Source organism: Triplophysa dalaica, chromosome 7 (genome assembly GCF_015846415.1).
Source record: "Triplophysa dalaica isolate WHDGS20190420 chromosome 7, ASM1584641v1, whole genome shotgun sequence".
Lineage (NCBI taxonomy): Eukaryota > Metazoa > Chordata > Actinopteri > Cypriniformes > Nemacheilidae > Triplophysa > Triplophysa dalaica.
Genome location: NC_079548.1, coordinates 18,523,491 through 18,542,158, shown reverse-complemented (window position 1 = coordinate 18,542,158; position 18,668 = coordinate 18,523,491). Strand labels below are relative to the sequence as shown.

The following is an 18,668-nucleotide window of genomic DNA, read 5'->3' as shown; positions in this document are numbered from 1 at the left end:
TATTCCTCGGTAATAGTTTCTAGCTGATTATTGAACCGAAAATCGTGCTGAAAATATTCATAATTGCCAAGACCCCGGCGAGAACAGGAAGCTGCTATTCTCTTGAAAACTAACACTACAAGAACACCTTACAGAGTTGATGTCTGTGCGAGTTAACATTACCTTCCTGAAGAATACATAATTAGCATGGACATTCTCAGGCTTCAGGGAGTGGAAGCTTCTGGCCAAGACATTATTAGACCTTTGATGGAGATGTGGGACATTTTCCCCTGGGCACACGACCTGGTAGTTAGATCCTTTACAGATTAAAAGTAAACCACTGCCCTTTTAGTACGGGTCCTGATCTTTTCCAGAAAGCTCCGGATCCAGTGAACAATTCTTCTAAACCTGATGGGGCTGATTAAATTGCACCATGAAACAGGTGAGATTTAGGTGCTCCCCATTGTCAAACGAAAGTACTGCTTTAAAGAAATTACAAACAGAGTGTCTTCTAATGGAACAAAACCACCTCCAATTTGATCCACCATTAAGCAAATTGATACTTGGCTGAGTGCGAGCTTAAAGACAGTCCAAAATACATATACAGCATGTTGAGAATAAAAGCAATACCCTTGTAGTAAAGATAAATGACACTGTTGCAAGACTCTCATCAGTCACTCAATTCATTTGTCCCGACGGTCTGAAATCACTTGGAATTTATATATCAGACTGATTATCTAATGCACAAAAAAGATGAAGTGTTGTTGTGAATAAGCAGATTGCCTTTTAAAATATTACAGAATATTTAGCATTTTTTGCAATTGCCTTAAACCTACTTTTTGTACAAAAAGATTTAAACTGAAAACTACAGTCAAAGGTCCACTTCTTGCATTGCTGAAGTAATTCAGTAATAGTTTATATCACTGCTTTGTCATCATGATCGTTCATCTTGTATAAAATTGGTAAGACATTCTTTCCTGTGAAAAACAAGAGACGATATTTTGAGAAATGTGATTTTATGTCCATACAATGGGGGCCAATGTTGTTTGGCTAAAAACATTCTTCGAAATATCTTTTTCTGCAGAAGACAAAGGAAACTATTTAGGTTTGTAATGTCACAAGTAAACAAATGCCAAATTTCATTTTTGGGTAACCGGTCCCTTTAGGAATGGGGTAATATGATAAAGTACTACTTACCTTTCAAAGCTGATTGGAAATGGATCCATTCATGATTGGACACTTGCAGCCACACAACTGGCTTTGTATAAACATTTTTATTTACTCTATACACTTACATGAACAAAACACCATATAAACACAAAGAGACTGATGCAGCGCTTAACTAATTTGCCATCCATTTGATTCAGAGGCCTTTTTACTAAAGTCATTTTTTGCGGTACACAGACGGCCGAGGCAGCACAACGCTAGCATACTGAATGGTACATGCTTAGTACACTGCCTGCATCAGGAATGGAAATCTTTTTAAAGACACTAATTTAAAGTAAAGAAAGTATAAAAGTATCATTTTACAGCAGTGGAAATACTGACAATAATAGCAAGTTTTAAACCATTAAAACCATTAAAGAGACTAAGGAGGCCAGTCTGAAAGAAAACAAAAATCAAAGATCTAGTGAAATTGAAGCAGTTTTAGGCTCATATCTCTTTGTCTGTGGAATATAACTTCTGTATGTGGATGTCATTTATTGTGCCTTTTTGTTAAGCACTTTTACCAAGTTACCCCCCGCAAAAAAAAAAAAAACTCCCACGGTCTAACGTGATGCTCAGTTGCTGTGGATTTACACAGTTCATTCTACAAAAGGCCAAATTTAAAACTCCAAAGAGAGTTTGTTAGGATGAGTATCAGTGGATCAACAATGAACGACACATTCATTTCTTTGAGCCCAGCAGGAAATTAGTATGAAGTGAATATGATTTGTAAAGAGGAAGTAACGGGGGTGACCTGGTCAAAACCCATTCCCATTACAGCGGAAAATCTTGATGTTTACGGCGAGAACTTTTTGGCTTGTGCTCGGACCCTTTTTTCGTATTCCACTCTGTTTTGGCTGAAACAAAAGCAAAAAAATTCATAAGATTCATAAAATGCAATAAGCGTAACGGGATATATTGAATAGAAGGTGCATACCAGTAAATTGTGTACGCCTCGGCCTGTGCGGGGTCCTGGATATTTGGTTCGTTAAGGAGTTCTTGAATTCCTAGCAAGATCTTAAAACAACAACAACAACAAGAGAGAGAGATAGATAGATAGATAACGTTCATAAACTGGCACTTTGTGGGATAATACTGCCCTCTTCAGGGATGCATTGTGTCCACCATTCTGGGGTGCGTTTCCCAAAAGCATAGTTAACAAACCATGGTCGCAAGTTCCGTCATTTTAGCATAGTTTAACGATTCAAGTGTTTCTTGAAACCCTTGTTCCAACGATCAAGTCACTAGCAGCTTTGAAAAAGTTGCCTGACTGGAACCACAGGTCTAGAGCTGTTGTTAGAAGCATAGTTCCTTATTTTTATGACATGTAGACTTGAATACATCATGCTTTTGAGGGAAAAAAGCAAGCAACAAACAGCACATTCTAAATATACAAATTCAATTTACATCTTTTAGTTTGTCAAGAAAATGCGTTTTTTTTCTTTGAAGTGGTCCAACGTGCTTCCCCTGGGGAATGCCTGGGTGGAGTTTCGTAGGAAGAAATTTACGAAGGAGTTAAAAATAGGATCACAAAAAGTTTTCAGATGCAGTGTACATTTTACAGCAATAATATGACATTAAATCGATCTAAAGAATCTTATTAGAAGACCACCTATGTGACGTCATCAACTATGTTGTTTAACCAATGTGGTTCATACAACAGATGTGCGACAAAGTTACTATGTTTTCGGGAAACAGTCCCGAGTAGCTTGTTAGTTTCTCAAACAATGCATCATACTATGGTGGTTTACCAGTGAGTTATGTCATTGTTCGGGAAACGCACCCCTGAAAAGCAATCTTGCAGTAAAACAATATAGATCTTTAAAAACTTCCACAATCACATCTTAAAACCTTGGCCACATGCTTAAGACTTTGAGGTAGAATTATGGTTATGAATGTGAAAAATAATTACCATATATAATTCATTTCAAGAGGGGCTACAGCTTAAACACCTGTTTATGAGCGCCGTTAACTCATACTGCATAATTAAGCGAAACATGTTTTAAAGGGGTCAAATGACACCTAAACAAATATCATTTATTTAAGATGTAATGCAATGTTATTCCACGGTTTAAGGTTCAGGAACGCTGTATTTTCCAAATACCATGCATGTATGTATCTCTTTGCTCTGCCTCACTGAAACGCACAGATTCAAACGGCGGCTCATGTAGGTCAGACGCAGAACCATTAATTGGGCATTAGTCAAATCATGCCACGAACTGACGTTGATTGTGGGGGTGTGGTTACACTGGACATTTCAAACCGGTCTGGATGAGCACAACTTTTAGATAGAATGAGTCTTTAGAATTTCATTTTTGTGATTTAACGTGCCTAAAACATGCATGGCAAACTTATAAAACACTAAAGACACATTCTCAAGATATGACCCCTTTAATTCAAATTATAATGTACACTAGTCAGGCTCACAGATTCAAAGACATGGATATTTGAATTATGAAAATAAATCACTGAATGGGCATGTGGGATTTCGTTACAAAGATAAGGATTGCGGTATTCCGATAGTTTTACAGCTCGCCATGAGCTTATATTAGCATTTTTTTGCTCGCCTATAGCATCTTATTGAGCGTTTGGACCCGGAAACAGCATAGGACCTTCGATACATGTTGGTGCGTGACATCAAGCCTATATACGCAACTACACATCACCTAAGTAGCCAAATACATTTGGTGACAACATATAGATAAACAGATATCAGCCACAGAAAAAGTAGGAAAAAACATCTGCACCTAAAACTCACATAATCTGTGCATTGACAGTCATTCTTAAAGCGCTACTATTGCCAAATTGCAAATATCAATATACTGATTGTCCCAAATAAAGTTATTTTGTCAAAAACTAAAATCACTACCTGTTAATGTGGCCCGTCAATTTTCGCATCTTACCTGCTTGATTGTAATGGCAGGCCTCCAGTCTTTGTCTTCCTCTAAAATAGACAGGCATACAGTACCAGACGGATATACATTTGGGTGGAACAAAGGAGGCTCAAATTTACCTAAAGAAACGACAACGATAATCACATAATGAACAGAACAAACTGAATGCCAGTAATGCAGGTACAACTGAACGAGAGATTTACACTTTGGCGGAGAGGAAGGGTAATCGTCCTTGAAGAGCATCCGAAGTTTGAACAAGCCTCCCTCCCACGGCGTCTACGAAAAAACAATGACCTTTTTGATCATGTATGCCAGCCGTCAACGGCACTACAAAACAAGGATAACTGTGTGTGCTCCATAATGTAAACTTTAACTTCACAATCTTAAGGAGTATTTAACACCAGCAATAATTATGCTCCATTTTCCAAAGTGGACCCATACCCCTTTTTTTCCAGGAATGGCACACTCCCAATTCATCAAGTTCATAGTCCCATCTGGGTTTTTTGTTGGTACAGCTACAAAACCCTGAAAAACAAAAACACAATGGGTCGTATGCATGTATGTATGAGTTTTATCCGTTTTATGCGCAAATCACTGATTTGAAAACTCCATATACAAATAAGTTGTAAACTTCAAAAGTGAAATGTGTGTATGTTAATGAATTACAATCATTCGTAAATTCCAATCATTTGTAAATAAGGCGTGCATGCACACCAATTCACGTTTAGCATAATCCCCAACTATGAATTACATCTACGCAAACTACATTTCCAGGAATGCTGCGAATCCTCTGGATTCCAACCTCAGGATTGGCACTATATATTGCATAAATGCATAAGAGAGTAGTAGGGTATATGCCAAACAGTAAATTAACATGCATTCACCAAAGCGCCACCAGCTTGTGGCAAATTGGAATCACTGCGCGTTTTCCAGAGACATGTCCCAGAGACATATTTACGGCAGTAACATCTTACGAGTATCTTCGAAAATTATTAAGGAAAATAAAAATGCAATAACTAGCAATGTTAACTTCATTGTTGTGTTGTACGAGTGGGATGGTTGGTCATGTTTGTCCCACCTCTCCTACACGTTGATTGGAAAGCGGTCTTAAAAGGGACTGCATTTTACCCAAAGTTAAAGAGTGAACACAAATTACATCTGGTAGGAAGCTGGTGTACATTTTTCATACCAAACAACATTTTGAAAATAAAATCATTTTTATGAATCCGAAAATATACATCAAAACGACTTCAAACAATTTACGGTAATCCGTTCTGGCCATGGTTCATGAATGAGGCCCAATGAACTGGAATTGTGAATTGTTTGAATAAAAGTGTGGGAGGCTGCAAGTTTGAAAACACCAGCCATGCTGTATTTTTAAGCTGTACACCCCTACAGTTTCACTAATGATTTCTTGGCTGTTAAAAAAAAAAAAAAGAGGTATATTTATCTATGTCTATATATAGGGCAAAATCATGCAATAATAGTTTCTCCGCTACAGGTGGAAAGTACCCCTACGCGTTTTTCGAAGTTCTACATTGCACCTCCACATCATTCGATCGTAAAAAAAACAACACACAATTCCTTGCCAAGCAAATTCGACAATAAAAACACATTACTTACAAAAGGATGGTCTTTCCGCCAAGCCTTCCGTTCTTGTGCGAGACGACTTAACGCTATACCAGACATGACTTGTGGGCCACTAAAGTGTACAGAAACCTGGAAAACACAGACAGTATTATTCTTATTGAAGCAAGCTGCATTTTAAAGCCATTCGTATAGCACAGGTAGATTTATCAAACATTGTGCTCTCGATAAAACTGAAAACATACCAAAGCAAATTTTTATTAATTCGTCATTCACTACTGTTGTTTATTGAGTGAATTCAGGTTGATTGGGACACTTTTTGCCATTTAGTGTCAAAAAGTGTCCAAATCAACCTGAAGTCACCATAGATTATATTTGTAGCACTGTGATATGTGCAAACACAAAAAAACTAATCATGTTGCATTACATGATTATTTACTAATGCTGAACATGGTTAATTAACTCATAACCAAAGAAATATAAAACGATAACCCTTTAAAATAAGAAATTTGTATTCATCTTTAAAAACGGCTTGTTCAACAAACAAGTCAAAGTGCATAAACAAGTTTGCGGAAATATTTCTGAACTATTTTACAGAACGCATTGCTAAAGATAAAGCGTTGTGTACCAAAATTCTAACCAAAGTGCCCGCAATGTAGCACTATAAATGAATGAAGCAGAAAAAAAAACTAACGTCACCATTTTATGAATGGGTGTCAAGCCAGTCGTTATCAGTACACCAACTAAATAACCGCAAGTATTTGTTTAACAGCTTTTATTAACGTTAGTTCGCACAACGAATAATCGTGCAATTTACCTCAAAAGTTGGCTTTTGAAAATGTCATCGGGGATCTTATTTATGCATGGTGCAAACTTAATAAAGCGAAGTGAATGAATTGGACCTGTCAGATGGAAAGCTGTTAGCGCCGTTTCACAGCGATGCTGAACATCATCTTAACTGATCACATCTGCCGCTAACTGAATTTGTCGCCCGTTTTGCGACAAAGTGCTCGGACCAAACTACCTTGCCTGCATATAAATACCCTAAACTGCACAGAGCTAATCAGCGATACATTTACAAACACCGAAGCTTCGTGGTTTGTCATCCTTATATCACGTTCGATATGTGATAGGGGCTAGCCTAGCATTGCTAACTAGCAAAAGCCGCAAACAAACCAGCGCAAACTTCACGGGGTTTCTACTCGCGTGAATGTTTGGATCTTCGCTGTTTTTATGTGGCTGGACAGACGTACCTCTGATCCGTGAAGATGGGTGCTGATCTCTAAAACCAACGCCGTATAATGGAAAATTCGAGTTAAACTCAACGCAAATATCTAGCGAAGTTTCCCTCCTGGAAAAAAGAAAACATTTACCAGATATAATTAGGACCCAGGAGCACACACGCATCTGCCTGAGTGAAATGTTCAACAAAATGTCAATAAATACGGACTGGCTGAGTGAATTACTTCATATAATTGCAGGTTAATGAATAACAAGCTATTTTCTATGAATACATGCTAATGAACAACACCTGCAATTCTAATTTAAGGTAAACAATAACCAATTAGGTTGTTTAACGAAACATTTAAAATTATCGCTTGATTGAAACATACTGAAATTAATGTATTTTTATGGATTTGTGGAATAGCACGAATCGTACTTTTGATGTGTAATTTATTTGATAAAATCCCACTGGTTTAAAGTTTTTAATCAGGCATTTCTTGGACACCTATACGGTCTCAGGTTTACAGTTTCCCATGGTCCACTTCTTATGGTTTGAATGTTAAAATGTCATCTTTTTATACCTTTATATCATTTCTTTTTCTAATTCTCTTAACATTTCCTTGTTTTTTTACATCTGCCATGTCTTGTCTCAGTTAAAACCCCCTCCTAAGTTAAATCTAATTTTATTATAATAATAATTATAATAACATAATAATATGTCAGATACATCAGATCACAGACTATCCATTATTAATGACTATCGTACTTAACTTAATATAACTATTACAGAACCAAAACAAAAAGAACACCTAATCTCTGCTTTGCATTTTGTATTGACTTATTTATTTTTAGCCATATCAATCTATTTTAACATAGAACACACACAACACATCTATCTGAATCTGATGACATTGCATTTCAATCTGGTCCATCAAGTCAGCACCTACACAGCAGGAAAGCGCCTTAATTGGCATTATGCAGGGTGGAGCGTTTGCAAATAAATTATGTTAAAACCACAACCACATCCTTAATGTCATACTTTCGTCATAAGCACTCTGACTGTGCATGTAGATCACTAGATAGGCACAGAGTTAATGTCAGGACGTGTACAATGTACTGGTTTATGACTGAGAGCTGCATTAATTCATATTTTCATCTGAATCGTATATTTTTGTGAACATTAAATGGAAGTTTTATTACGGTAAGAAAGTTTTAAAATCTCTCTTCTTCTTTTTAGTCACTTTCACCTGTCTACTTCTGTTTTAACTCAGCGCCTCTCAACACAACTTGATTTGCTACAGCTTGTGTTGTTTAAAAATTCTGATTTTGCTTTCGTAAACATTTGTTATTTCATTGTTGTTGAAATAAATAACATTTAGAAACAAATAACATAAAACATTATTTGTAGTAGTTAATGTATTTATTGCTGTTATTTCTTGCTGTTATTCTCAACATTTGTTACACTATAATACATACTGCAACAACTTAAAAAATAACATATTTGTTTTTAATTGCAGTTTGTATGTGAGCTCTGTAAAATGTGTTTGAGCAGAGCTGACCACAGGGTCTTCTATTGTTTCTCCATGATGGCTCTATGGCAAGCCATAACCTTATTTATTGTTTGTGGACTTATTGAATGCGGTAAGTTTTTTGCATCAATTATTACAAACATCTTATGAACTTTCCTACCATATTAATATAATATTTTAGTCACAAAAGTGAAATTCCAAGCATGCATGTTTTCCATTGTGAAGAAATGCTATTCTTTCTGTAGCTCAAATAAATACATTTCCTCTGTCACACATTTTGCAGATGACAGCGTGTGCGATGTGACCTGCACCACAGACTTCATTTCCAAACTGAACTGCTCAAATTCTGACTCGGCAGGAACAACAACGTGTAACATTGTGGCCAACTGCAGGTAGAGATCTAGCACATCATGTTCTTACTTTGAGTCCTACCAATGTGGAATGACGTTCAACTATGAATTTGCTTATACATTTACCCTAGCATTGCCTTCAGTCTATTCATTGTTTTATTATTATTATTGTTGTTATTAAGAAAGCCTCTGTTGTCATGTTTTCAGTGATGAATCTGGAACTGTGGAAGGAAACTGTAGTATGAAATCATCACAATCCTGGTGTACAATAGAATCAGAGGAACTGCAGATGGTTATGGCCTATGATACCACTTGCTCTATAACAGCAACACCGATGACCAAACAAGGGGGTGCAGGGACCCCATTAACTAAAAACATGCTTTTATATAAATCTAGTAAGTAAATCTATTAACAATGATCAGTAGTGTAAAATATAAGGATCATGCACTTGAAGGGCCCGAAAGTCCCAAATGCATCTGTTTACTTTTTTTATCAACACAATTTTTGTTTGCCAATTGTATGATCAAAACAATTTGAGAGGAATTTTAAAAAAGCTGAATTCATTGATGCATTTACAAAGCTTCATATGTGCAAGGAAGTAAACATGAGCAAAGCCACTTTAATTTGCTTTTTTATTTAGCTTGCTTTTCCATTTATCATACCGTATCTTTGTTGGAAATACTTAAACTTTCAGCGTATTCCCAGTTTCAAATAATTTCAATGTGGACTCATACTGTAATCTTATTTGCAGCATTCTCTGACGTGTTTCTTTTGTTACAGTCAAGCTGATACAACCTTACAACCTAAGATTTGAAAATATTGATGGAGATTTCAATCTGACATGGGACGTGGATTATAGGCTTGAAGAGCATGAACTGTATGAAAATTTATACTACAGAGTACGTTTACGTATCAAAGGTGACTCCATCGAAGTAAGCACTGAATTCTTTTGTTCATATGGAGACACAAATATGACACCAATCTGATACACATTAGATAGTCTTTCTGAAAATTTAAATGTGTGCTGATTTTTCAACAGAACGAGAAAATTTTCACTCTAGATCAAACCCAGCAATCAATGGTTATTGCCAGTGACAGACTTCTGCCGGGCCATCGGTATGTGGCCGACGTCCAGGTTGCAGTGAATCCCAATTTGTTTAAATCCATGTGGAGTGAATGGAGCAGCAGTGTAGAATGGACTTGTGACTATCCTGGATCAGAAAAATATTATTTGCCGTTATTGGCACTGTCTGTTGTGGTGGTCCTCGCGGTTCTGGTGGTGGTGGTCTTTTACAAAAGGAAACCGTGAGTATTCAGTACATAATGACACCAGTAAAACCAAATCGGACACTAAGCCCGCTTTTTTGGGCTTTAGGGAAATATACAGCTTTGCACACATACCGATACGTGGCATATGGAGAAGTGAAGAAAACATTCTCATTATGACTGAAAGCTTATTTATGAGTCATGTGAGACTCATAAAATAAGTCATATGTCACCGGGACCTTTATTGACTTTTGCGTTTCTAAGAGGAAACCATCTTGATATCTTCAATTATTCTTAAAAATATAATAGATAGTGTTCTAAGAACTTGATAATCCACAGCAGCAGAAGTAATGAATGCACACAGATACATTGATAGAACCTCCTCTACAATACGTTTTCCAGTAATCGACATGACTCCTTTTACCGTATATGAATAGTCCCTCTCACCTCCCACACTGTCAAAAACCACAAGAGAAGCAGACGTGTTTCTTCAGACTGTCTATTTTCATGTAGGTCAGAGAGCGAAGGAAGTCAAACCTACAAGGTTTGCAAACGCATCGGCAGCTTCTCGGTGCACAACACGGTGCTCATGCTTTTTTCATTTTTGTAGTATGTTAACAACGTGTGATAGTGAATGCAAAATCACCCTGTTTTGAATGCTTCCAACAAACTACCCTTTCTGTCCTATAACTGTTTGTCTTCTTCACACACAGACGGGGAATCAAAAAGATGTCTTTATGGCAACACATCCCAAGTCCCCAAGACTACTTCAAACCACTTTACCATACATATCAGGGAGACTTTAAGGTATGCTTCTTTTCAATTTTGCTTTCAACCAGCTCACTGCGTGCCTTGCAAGGGGACTTTTGTGTGTTACCTCACTTGTGAGCGGGGAATGTGACATTTAGAGATTGAGTCAGTCTGTAGGGGCTTCAAAGAAAAGGGGCTCACTAAAAAACTGTTGGGTGAGACCGCGTGACATGTGCAAAGCGAAAGTAGCAGCTTTCCCCTCGAATGGAAAGTTCTATGAGTTCAAACGCAAAATCTGATATGGTGGGTAGTTATAAATAGTTGTTTTTTAACAAAAGGGGAAATTTAGCGAATATTCCAATGGGTGTAGTGAGTTCTTGCTCAAACTCACAAAACAAAAATTGAGAGTTATTTTTGTGCAAAGAGCTCATAAGTAATTAAGAATGAGATTGTTATAGCCCCAGCCGCCAGCATTGCTGGCATTGTGAAATATGTCCGTTTTGGGAACTAGTTAGATGATAGGATTTTTTTTTTAACGCGGTTGTTACTGAGGAAATTGTCAAAGCTATTTGCCCTGTGAACTTGTTCAACTGTGAAGTCAGATATGTTCCGGCAGGGGACAGTAACATGCTGTATTAGAAACTGCAAGTGCGTGCACACTCAAGTTAATCATCAAGTTTCAAGTTAAAAAAAGTTGCTTAATATTTCTACATAACTCTATTTAAAATATAAATATTTGCATATGAAATTAGTATTGCAAAGGAAAAGAGTATTTCTAATTTTCCTTACTGTGTGATATGCTCCATCACGCCTCACACCATGACACCCTTAATTTTCCAACACCCCTTAATCTAACATAGATTTCTAAGAAAAGGCCATAATATTGATACATGGCTTTTAGCGCTTAAAAATAATTTCCCTATGTGTATTTGTGAAGTTCATCTTTGGTAAGATCACATAGCCAGTTTTCGTTTTGTGTAACACCTGACAAATGTTTTATCATGTCATGTTTTCTCATGTCTAGTACATGTCATGTACTAGTCTTTTATTGAGACCTTCAAACGACAACTAAACTAAGTATCTTTTACAATTTTTTATGAATTAAACCCGTACAGTAATGCGTTACTTTTTAATAAAAAAGTTAAGTTAAGCATTAGGAAGTTTTGCCTATTCACTGAACATTTGCACTGTAGGTGGAGCAGTGTTTCAGTTGAAGTTACTGTATGGGCATTCCATGCTCTAAAGTTACCCTTACTAACAAAAATATATGGGAAAATGTTGTAAATATGATGCAATATATGAAACAATACAATTCCATTTATTAGAACAAATTGCTTGCTTATATTTTTCAATACATGCAAAGCAACAGTTTCTTATCTGTCAGTGAATATTTTGTAATATTAAAATATATTAACAAAGTATTATTTCATATATTAAATTATTTAATGTTGACAATTAATACAGGAACATTTATTTCCTTTGCATAAAGGTGACCCTTCAAACTCAATGTTTTTTTAACCAATAGCTTTACTATGTTTGATATTACAAAATGTACAAGAAAATGCAATGCTCCTAAATGTCAGAAAACATTTACATTTTCATCTGCCTGTATCATAAGTAGATTTTTAATTAACAACAACAACAATAAGAACAACATGGAATTATACAGATATAATTACTCCATGATAGCTATACCTTGGCATCATTGACAAATGTTAAATGTTCTTTTATATGTAAGTCGCTCTAGATGAAAGGATAAATGTGAATTTATAACATCATTAACATAATATTTAATATTGGCATACAATGCAAAACATTACTTAGTTACATATCTAATGACTCAATACAGTACAAAAAGTCAAACTGGTTTTCATGAGATAAAAACAATAATTATTCATTTTTACAAATTTTTCCTCAGAAATGGGTCGGACCAGTCCTAACCTTCAACAAATTTGATGTTCTGGAGAAGAGTGCCAATCTGCTGGTGCTTAGTGACAGGCAGCAGACTGAAAGTTCAGAGGAACCCCCAAACAACAGAAACAGTCAACGGCGAGACTCCGACTTGTTCAATCCCGCCAATCAAAACTCATCTAAACTTTACTTCCTCGGAAGCAACAGTCATGTTTTCACTAACTCCAGTGGCCATATATCAATGGACACCGTTACAGTGTCTGGCCAGGATGCCCTCTTGGCTGAGTGGTCCGGTGAAAGTAACAGACAGAGCATTGATGACTTTCACAATGGCACCGAAGCCGATCAGAGAGCAGTTGAGATGGCCGATGGCCAGCCAAGGGCTTTGTTACACAATGGCAGGGGGAGGATACAGGTTTTAGACTGTGACGATTGGGACATAAAGGACCATGAATTGGAGAACGTTGAACAGGTGTCCCTGTGCTCCTTTGGTTCGAATGAGCACTCTGATGATGGTTACCCTCAGATGGGACTGGATTTAGATACCATAGACAGTGGCTTTCTGGAATCAGACTGTTCCAGCCCGTCGGGATTCGATGGGAAGGAACACACTGATACTGAGTCACTGGATGGAGTGGGAGTCTTCCAGTCAAATTATGTCAAACAGTGGGTTACTTTCACAGCTGTCCAGGTTGATAACAGCAGTGAAAACTAAAGGCTTGCACAAAAACCCATTATTGTTTTTGACTTTTTGTGTTTGAACTGTGTATGGGGCTCAAACAATTTGCAGACACACAACCAGCTTGTGGTCATATCCAGGTCAATGGTTTAAAAACTTTACAAGAACCTAAAGAACAATACTGACGAAAGAGGAATAAAAGTGTCACATATACTAGGCCCATCATATAGTATGCCAAACGTGTCTGGATGAAATCCATGGTGATCTCAAGGTTGGACTACTGCAATGATCTCCTTGCTGGTCTTCCAGCAAAGGCTATCAAACCACTCCAGCTTTTTCAGAACGCATCGTCTTCTAACAGCCCAAAAGGGCTCATGTGACTACCCTTTTCATTTCTCTCCACTGGCTACTGGTTGAAGCCCGTATCAGAGTCACTAATGCTTGCATACAGGAATATCACTGGATCTGCACCGGCATACTATCACACCCTCCTACACTCCTACACCCCTCCAAGAACTCTGCGTTCAGCAAACCAACGGCATCCTGTATTGCCTTCTCATAAGGGCAGTAAGTCGCTTTCCTGCTCATTCTCCTTCACAACTCCTTCCTGGTGGAACATTCTTCCTAACTCAGTCCGGTCAACCACATCTGTCACAACATTCAAAAAACTACTTAAGAGAACCTTAAGGGAAAGAAACTATTCCAGTTATGAATTTAGCTCTACATTAGCATGCATTTGCAATCACAAACAGTATCTGACCAAGTGTTTTGTACTTGTTTTCTGTTAACCTGAATTCTCAAAAGTCTTTTATTTTCCAGAACCAGCAAAGTAGCACTTGTTAGTCCTTGATATTGGGTGAAATAGGATACTGCAAATGCATTTTCAGTGTACTGGCTATTTAATGAGGTTAGACTGATTCATAATGCACTCAAGTGAGATTTTTTTGAGAGAGAAGTACATTTATTAATACATCAGCTTGCGGTTAATGTGCCCATGCACACAATTTTGCAATTGTTATCATTTTTTGCTGGCTTGAGCTCACAGCAGAGCAAGATAAGGTTGTCTGAGAGTCATGCAAAAAATGCCACCATCCTGATAATAACACGGGTAATTCTGCATATCAGATCTTTTGTACAAATGATTAGCTGCACTCAGCCATCCTAATGTCTGTTGTTTTGTCTTGAAGTGTTCTTTCATCTTCGTTGTGTGATAGAAATGTCCTTGTTGTAAACACATCACTTGGATATAATGACATGATTATCAGTATACTTTTATTGCTAAGTATTTGTCTGTTGATGTAAGGGGGGTAAAATCTTTAATGTTCAGATGTGATTACTGACTATGTTGTGAACTAGAAGAGTATGTTTAAGAGCAAACTTTGTATGTTTAAGAGCAAACTTTTTTTAAAGTCACTTAAAAACACAACAGTTAGACGTTTTTTATTGGTTTTATCCTTATATTACAATTCCGTTTATTCAAGGGAAACTTCACCCAAAAATTTACTCACCTTCAAGTTGTTCCAAATGTGTATACATTTCTATGATCTGATGAACACTGAAAAAGATATTTGGAAGAATGTTTATAACCAGACTGATTTCCCCCCCAGTTGACTCCCATAGTAGGATGTTGACGCGTTTTCGCTTCTTTGCCGAAGGAGATAACATGTTTACGACATGCGCTCTGTAAAGCAGTTTGTCCGTTTAGATCTACTGTAAACAACATGACGTAGGCTATTCCATGCAAGGGGACCCGCGGTGTTTGCAGATAGAAATTGCTCATTCTAAGATAATAAAAACACAACACTTCATTTTGTAAGGTCTTTATACACCTCTGAAGACATAGTTATGCATGTTATATTGAATAAATCCTCCTTTATATTATACATTAGACCCTTAAGAGTTTAATCTATTTTTATAATATACTATATTCTGTTCTATAAAATGAAAATCAATAGAATAATTCTCTATCTCTATACACTTTATATGTTTGCATGATTTGTCAATACACATTACTTAAAGTGATAGTTACCCCAAAATAAAAATTCTGTCATCATTTAAAATGTATGACTTTCTTACTTCTGAAAAACCCAAAAGTAGATATTCTGAACAATGTTAGGAACTGAACAATGCCGGTACCCCTTCACTTCTAGTGTATGAACCAAAACCAAGACATAAGTACCACCGTGTGAAGCAACGATATGGACACAGTACCAGTACAGAACGAGCCCCGGAGGGTGATTTACTGACATACACAACAAACAGAGTGCAAACAGGAGATGAAGCCGTTGGGAATCAGGGTCCGTCCTCTTTGTGCTCGTGAGCCTTCCCTGTGTAACGGTACAAACCGGGACGTTCACCCTGACCACTTCCTCTACAGACCAGACCATTTTTGCCTTGGGCGGCCCCGGCCCGATGTACCAACCGAAAGTGGAAGTCCTGGAGCGCTAGGAACCACCTGGCCACTCAGGCGTTTGTTTACTTCACTTTGGACATCCACTATAAAGGGGCATGATCAGTAACCAGGGAAGGTTCCATCCTAGCAGGTAGTATCCTAGCTCTAGTACTGCCCACTTTATGGCCAGTGCCTCCTTTTCCACCGTGGCGTATCTCGACTCTTCTGGGGTGAGCTAATAAAGACAACCAGGTGCTCCTCTCCCTCCTTTGTCTGGGAGAGCACTGCACCCAGGCCGGTGTCGAGGCTTCGGTCTGGAGGATGAAGGGGCAGCCGAAGTCAGGTGCGTGTAACACCAGGGAAGACGACAGTGCCAGTTTCAGCCTCTGAGTGGATGACCAGATCGTCAATGTAGGCCATTGCATATTCCTGGTTTGTCCTTAGCAGGATATCCATCATCCTTTGATAAGTGGCATGCACCCCGTGTAGCCCGAATGGTAGCACACGGTACTGTCAATTTCCCGATGGAGTGCTAAAGGCCGTTTTCTCTTGGAACTCCGGGGGGGAACCTGCCAGTATCCTTTCGTCAGGTCCAGTGTGGACATGAAGCAGGCTCTTCCGAGTCTATCCAAGACCTCATCCACTCTGGGCATGGGGTACCCTCCGAAGCTTCCAAAAGTCGTTGTCGTTGTTGTTGTGTGCAGTGTTGGCCGCTTCCATATGTCCGGCCATTGGGTGAGTGTGAGCCCGTTCCAAAATGGTAGCAGTCTTGGACTTTGGAACCACCAGTAGGAGCTTTTCCTCCCCCCGCCTCTGGGCAGAACAGTAAAGCAGACCATTTTTGATCACAAAGTATGGGGTGGGGTGCGGGGCAGGCTTGCGCATATCGTCTTCCACAATTCTCACTTGGCCCCAGCAATTCCGCAACCGCTCATGCTCTCTCTGCTCTCTTCCAAAGGATCCTCCCGATGTTACCTGTCGGAACAAATCAGCGAAGAGATTAGAGGAAGACAACTGTCACTCCCCCTCGCTCTCGGTGGCCATCATGACGGGCCGCGGTTTCCATGGTGTCATCGGTCGATGGCATCGGGGTCCATTCCCTCTCTCTGGGCCGGCTACATCGCAGAGGACAACAGTTGGTCAAAACCTGGCCAGTCTCTACCTAGCAGCACTGATATGGGGAGGTCTTCAATAATCCCCACCTCCAGGGGCCAAGCTCCCGGTCCCGCTGATATGGTAACTCATCGGGCCGGCACGTTGCGGGTATCTTCGTGGACGCAGGTGATAGGGATCAGGGTTTTCCCCTGGGGTCAGACCACTGAAGTTTGGACAAGGGTCACTGAACTCCCCAAGTCCAGTACTGCTACCACCGGCTGGCCGGTGATCTTTATAATCCGCTCTGGGGCGACGGATGGGATCCTGCGCTGTACGACAAAGCCAGCCAGTCAAGCCCGGGGACCTGTAGAGGCGGGTTCCATCGGCATTAGCTCATCCTGGCGAGGGGGAATGGCAGGTCAGCTTACTGGCTGCGAGGTGCCCCCAGCGTTGGTCACCATGGCGGGTTCAACCTCCAGGGCTGTGCCATCGCTCTGTCTGCTGCAAAAACTGCCACGACGCTTCTGAGGGCAAACGATGCCTCCGCCAGCTCGATGGACTCGATGAGCGCTCGGAGGGCGGAAGGGTCACGCATGCTCACCAGTCCTCAGAAGCATCATTGCAGCGCTCGCAGCAGACGGTCTATCATCACCTTCTCACCTTCAGTCAGCAGCCAGATGTGCGTCAAACGATTCAACTGTGCGGGTTGGGCCCTAATGGGTACAGCATCACGGTATGCCCACTCGTGGAACTGTTGTGCCGCAGTGATTGGAGACAGTCCAACTCTGGCGAGGATTTCCTTTTCAGAGCCTCATAATCCTCGCTGACCGGGGGATGGAGGGAGAAATAGGCCCGTTGTGCCTCTCCCGTAAGGAAGGAAGCCAGGATGCGAGCCCATTCGGTCTTGTTCCAGGTGGCAATGACCTCAAAGGTATAGAGGTATGCCTCGATGTCATCTTGGTCATTGAGTTTTGTGAGGTGATGATGAGCCATCAATAGAGCATCTGGTAAATGTACCTACGCTGCTTCGGTTGTTGCTCTACCCAGGGCATGCTCCGTGGCCCTCTGTCTCCTGGCGAGCTGCTCAGAGAACTGCATCTGGCGAGCTGTTATCTCCTCCATTTTGCTCGTCCAGGCAGGAGGGACAGAGAGCGAAATTTCCAATCAAGAAACAAGGACAAACACAGGGGTAAGTAATACTGACACAGTACCGGTTCAGAACGAGTACATAAATGATGACAGAATTTTCACTTTATTATTTTAACACTTCTCTCTGCCCCCTTGTGTTCTCAGCAAGTTTCCCCGTGTTTTTACCCTTTGGACTCCCTTTCATTGTACATTTTTTCCCCATGGACTTCTTCCAATAATGGATTGCACCCCATCACCACCCTTGATTTCTCCCGCAACTACACACATTACCGGACCCTATATATGTTTGCGCTTTTCTGTTGTTCTTTGTCAAGTCTTACTGTCGATTATCATTGAGTATTGTTGTTAACTTATTATTGTTACCTGTCTTCTAAGGAACACTAACCTGTGTCTGGAATGACCGTTTTTTAAACGTATGTGAATATCCTGTTTTACTTGTTACTTTTTTTTTACTTTGACTCATTCGAAAACTTTTTTTCCCCGGAATTCCGTGGTGGGCTCCTCTTTCAACCCTTCCTACGTGACAATTATCCCTCACTTTTTTAAGGCAAATTGTTTCTAAGTTAACTTATCTTATCCAGGTTTTCACTTTACTTCATTTTGGCAATAATGTATACATGTACATTACATTGAAAAGCAACCTCTTAAACCGAATCA

At 39.3% G+C, this 18,668-nt stretch overlaps 2 protein-coding genes across 2 annotated transcripts; one reads left to right on the top strand and one right to left on the bottom strand.

Annotated features, from left to right (window-relative positions):
* Positions 1–1,237: 1,237 nt before the first annotated feature.
* On the bottom strand, positions 1,238–7,042 carry ube2ia (ubiquitin-conjugating enzyme E2Ia). The gene is made up of 7 exons (XM_056753755.1): positions 6,920–7,042; positions 5,703–5,798; positions 4,521–4,604; positions 4,283–4,355; positions 4,089–4,198; positions 2,123–2,202; positions 1,238–2,042 (listed from the first exon to the last, which is right to left on the bottom strand). The coding sequence occupies exons 2-7, from the start codon at positions 5,766–5,768 to the stop codon at positions 1,982–1,984; spliced, it is 474 nt and encodes a 157-aa protein (XP_056609733.1). The 5' UTR covers positions 5,769–5,798; positions 6,920–7,042; the 3' UTR covers positions 1,238–1,981.
* A 907-nt stretch (positions 7,043–7,949) lies between these two features.
* il21r.1 (interleukin 21 receptor, tandem duplicate 1) lies at positions 7,950–15,183 on the top strand. The gene is made up of 8 exons (XM_056751734.1): positions 7,950–8,091; positions 8,408–8,531; positions 8,703–8,811; positions 8,977–9,164; positions 9,550–9,701; positions 9,809–10,074; positions 10,749–10,842; positions 12,704–15,183. The coding sequence occupies exons 2-8, from the start codon at positions 8,429–8,431 to the stop codon at positions 13,409–13,411; spliced, it is 1,620 nt and encodes a 539-aa protein (XP_056607712.1). The 5' UTR covers positions 7,950–8,091; positions 8,408–8,428; the 3' UTR covers positions 13,412–15,183.
* Positions 15,184–18,668: the final 3,485 nt, after the last annotated feature.

Bases quoted from the DNA above. Each gene is read 5' to 3' on its own strand.
- ube2ia (XM_056753755.1), bottom strand. From the start codon at position 5,768: ATGTCTGGTATAGCGTTAAGTCGTCTCGCACAAGAACGGAAGGCTTGG. The intron at 4,605-5,702 runs GTAAGTAATGTG...TTTGTTTTTCAG, and splicing joins GGCGGAAAGACCATCCTTTT to GGTTTTGTAGCTGTACCAAC. The intron at 4,199-4,282 runs GTAAATCTCTCG...TCGTTTCTTTAG, and splicing joins CCCTTCCTCTCCGCCAAAGT to GTAAATTTGAGCCTCCTTTG.
- il21r.1 (XM_056751734.1), top strand. From the start codon at position 8,429: ATGTGTTTGAGCAGAGCTGACCACAGGGTCTTCTATTGTTTCTCCATG. The intron at 9,702-9,808 runs GTAAGCACTGAA...ATTTTTCAACAG, and splicing joins TCAAAGGTGACTCCATCGAA to AACGAGAAAATTTTCACTCT. The intron at 10,075-10,748 runs GTGAGTATTCAG...CTTCACACACAG, and splicing joins GTCTTTTACAAAAGGAAACC to ACGGGGAATCAAAAAGATGT.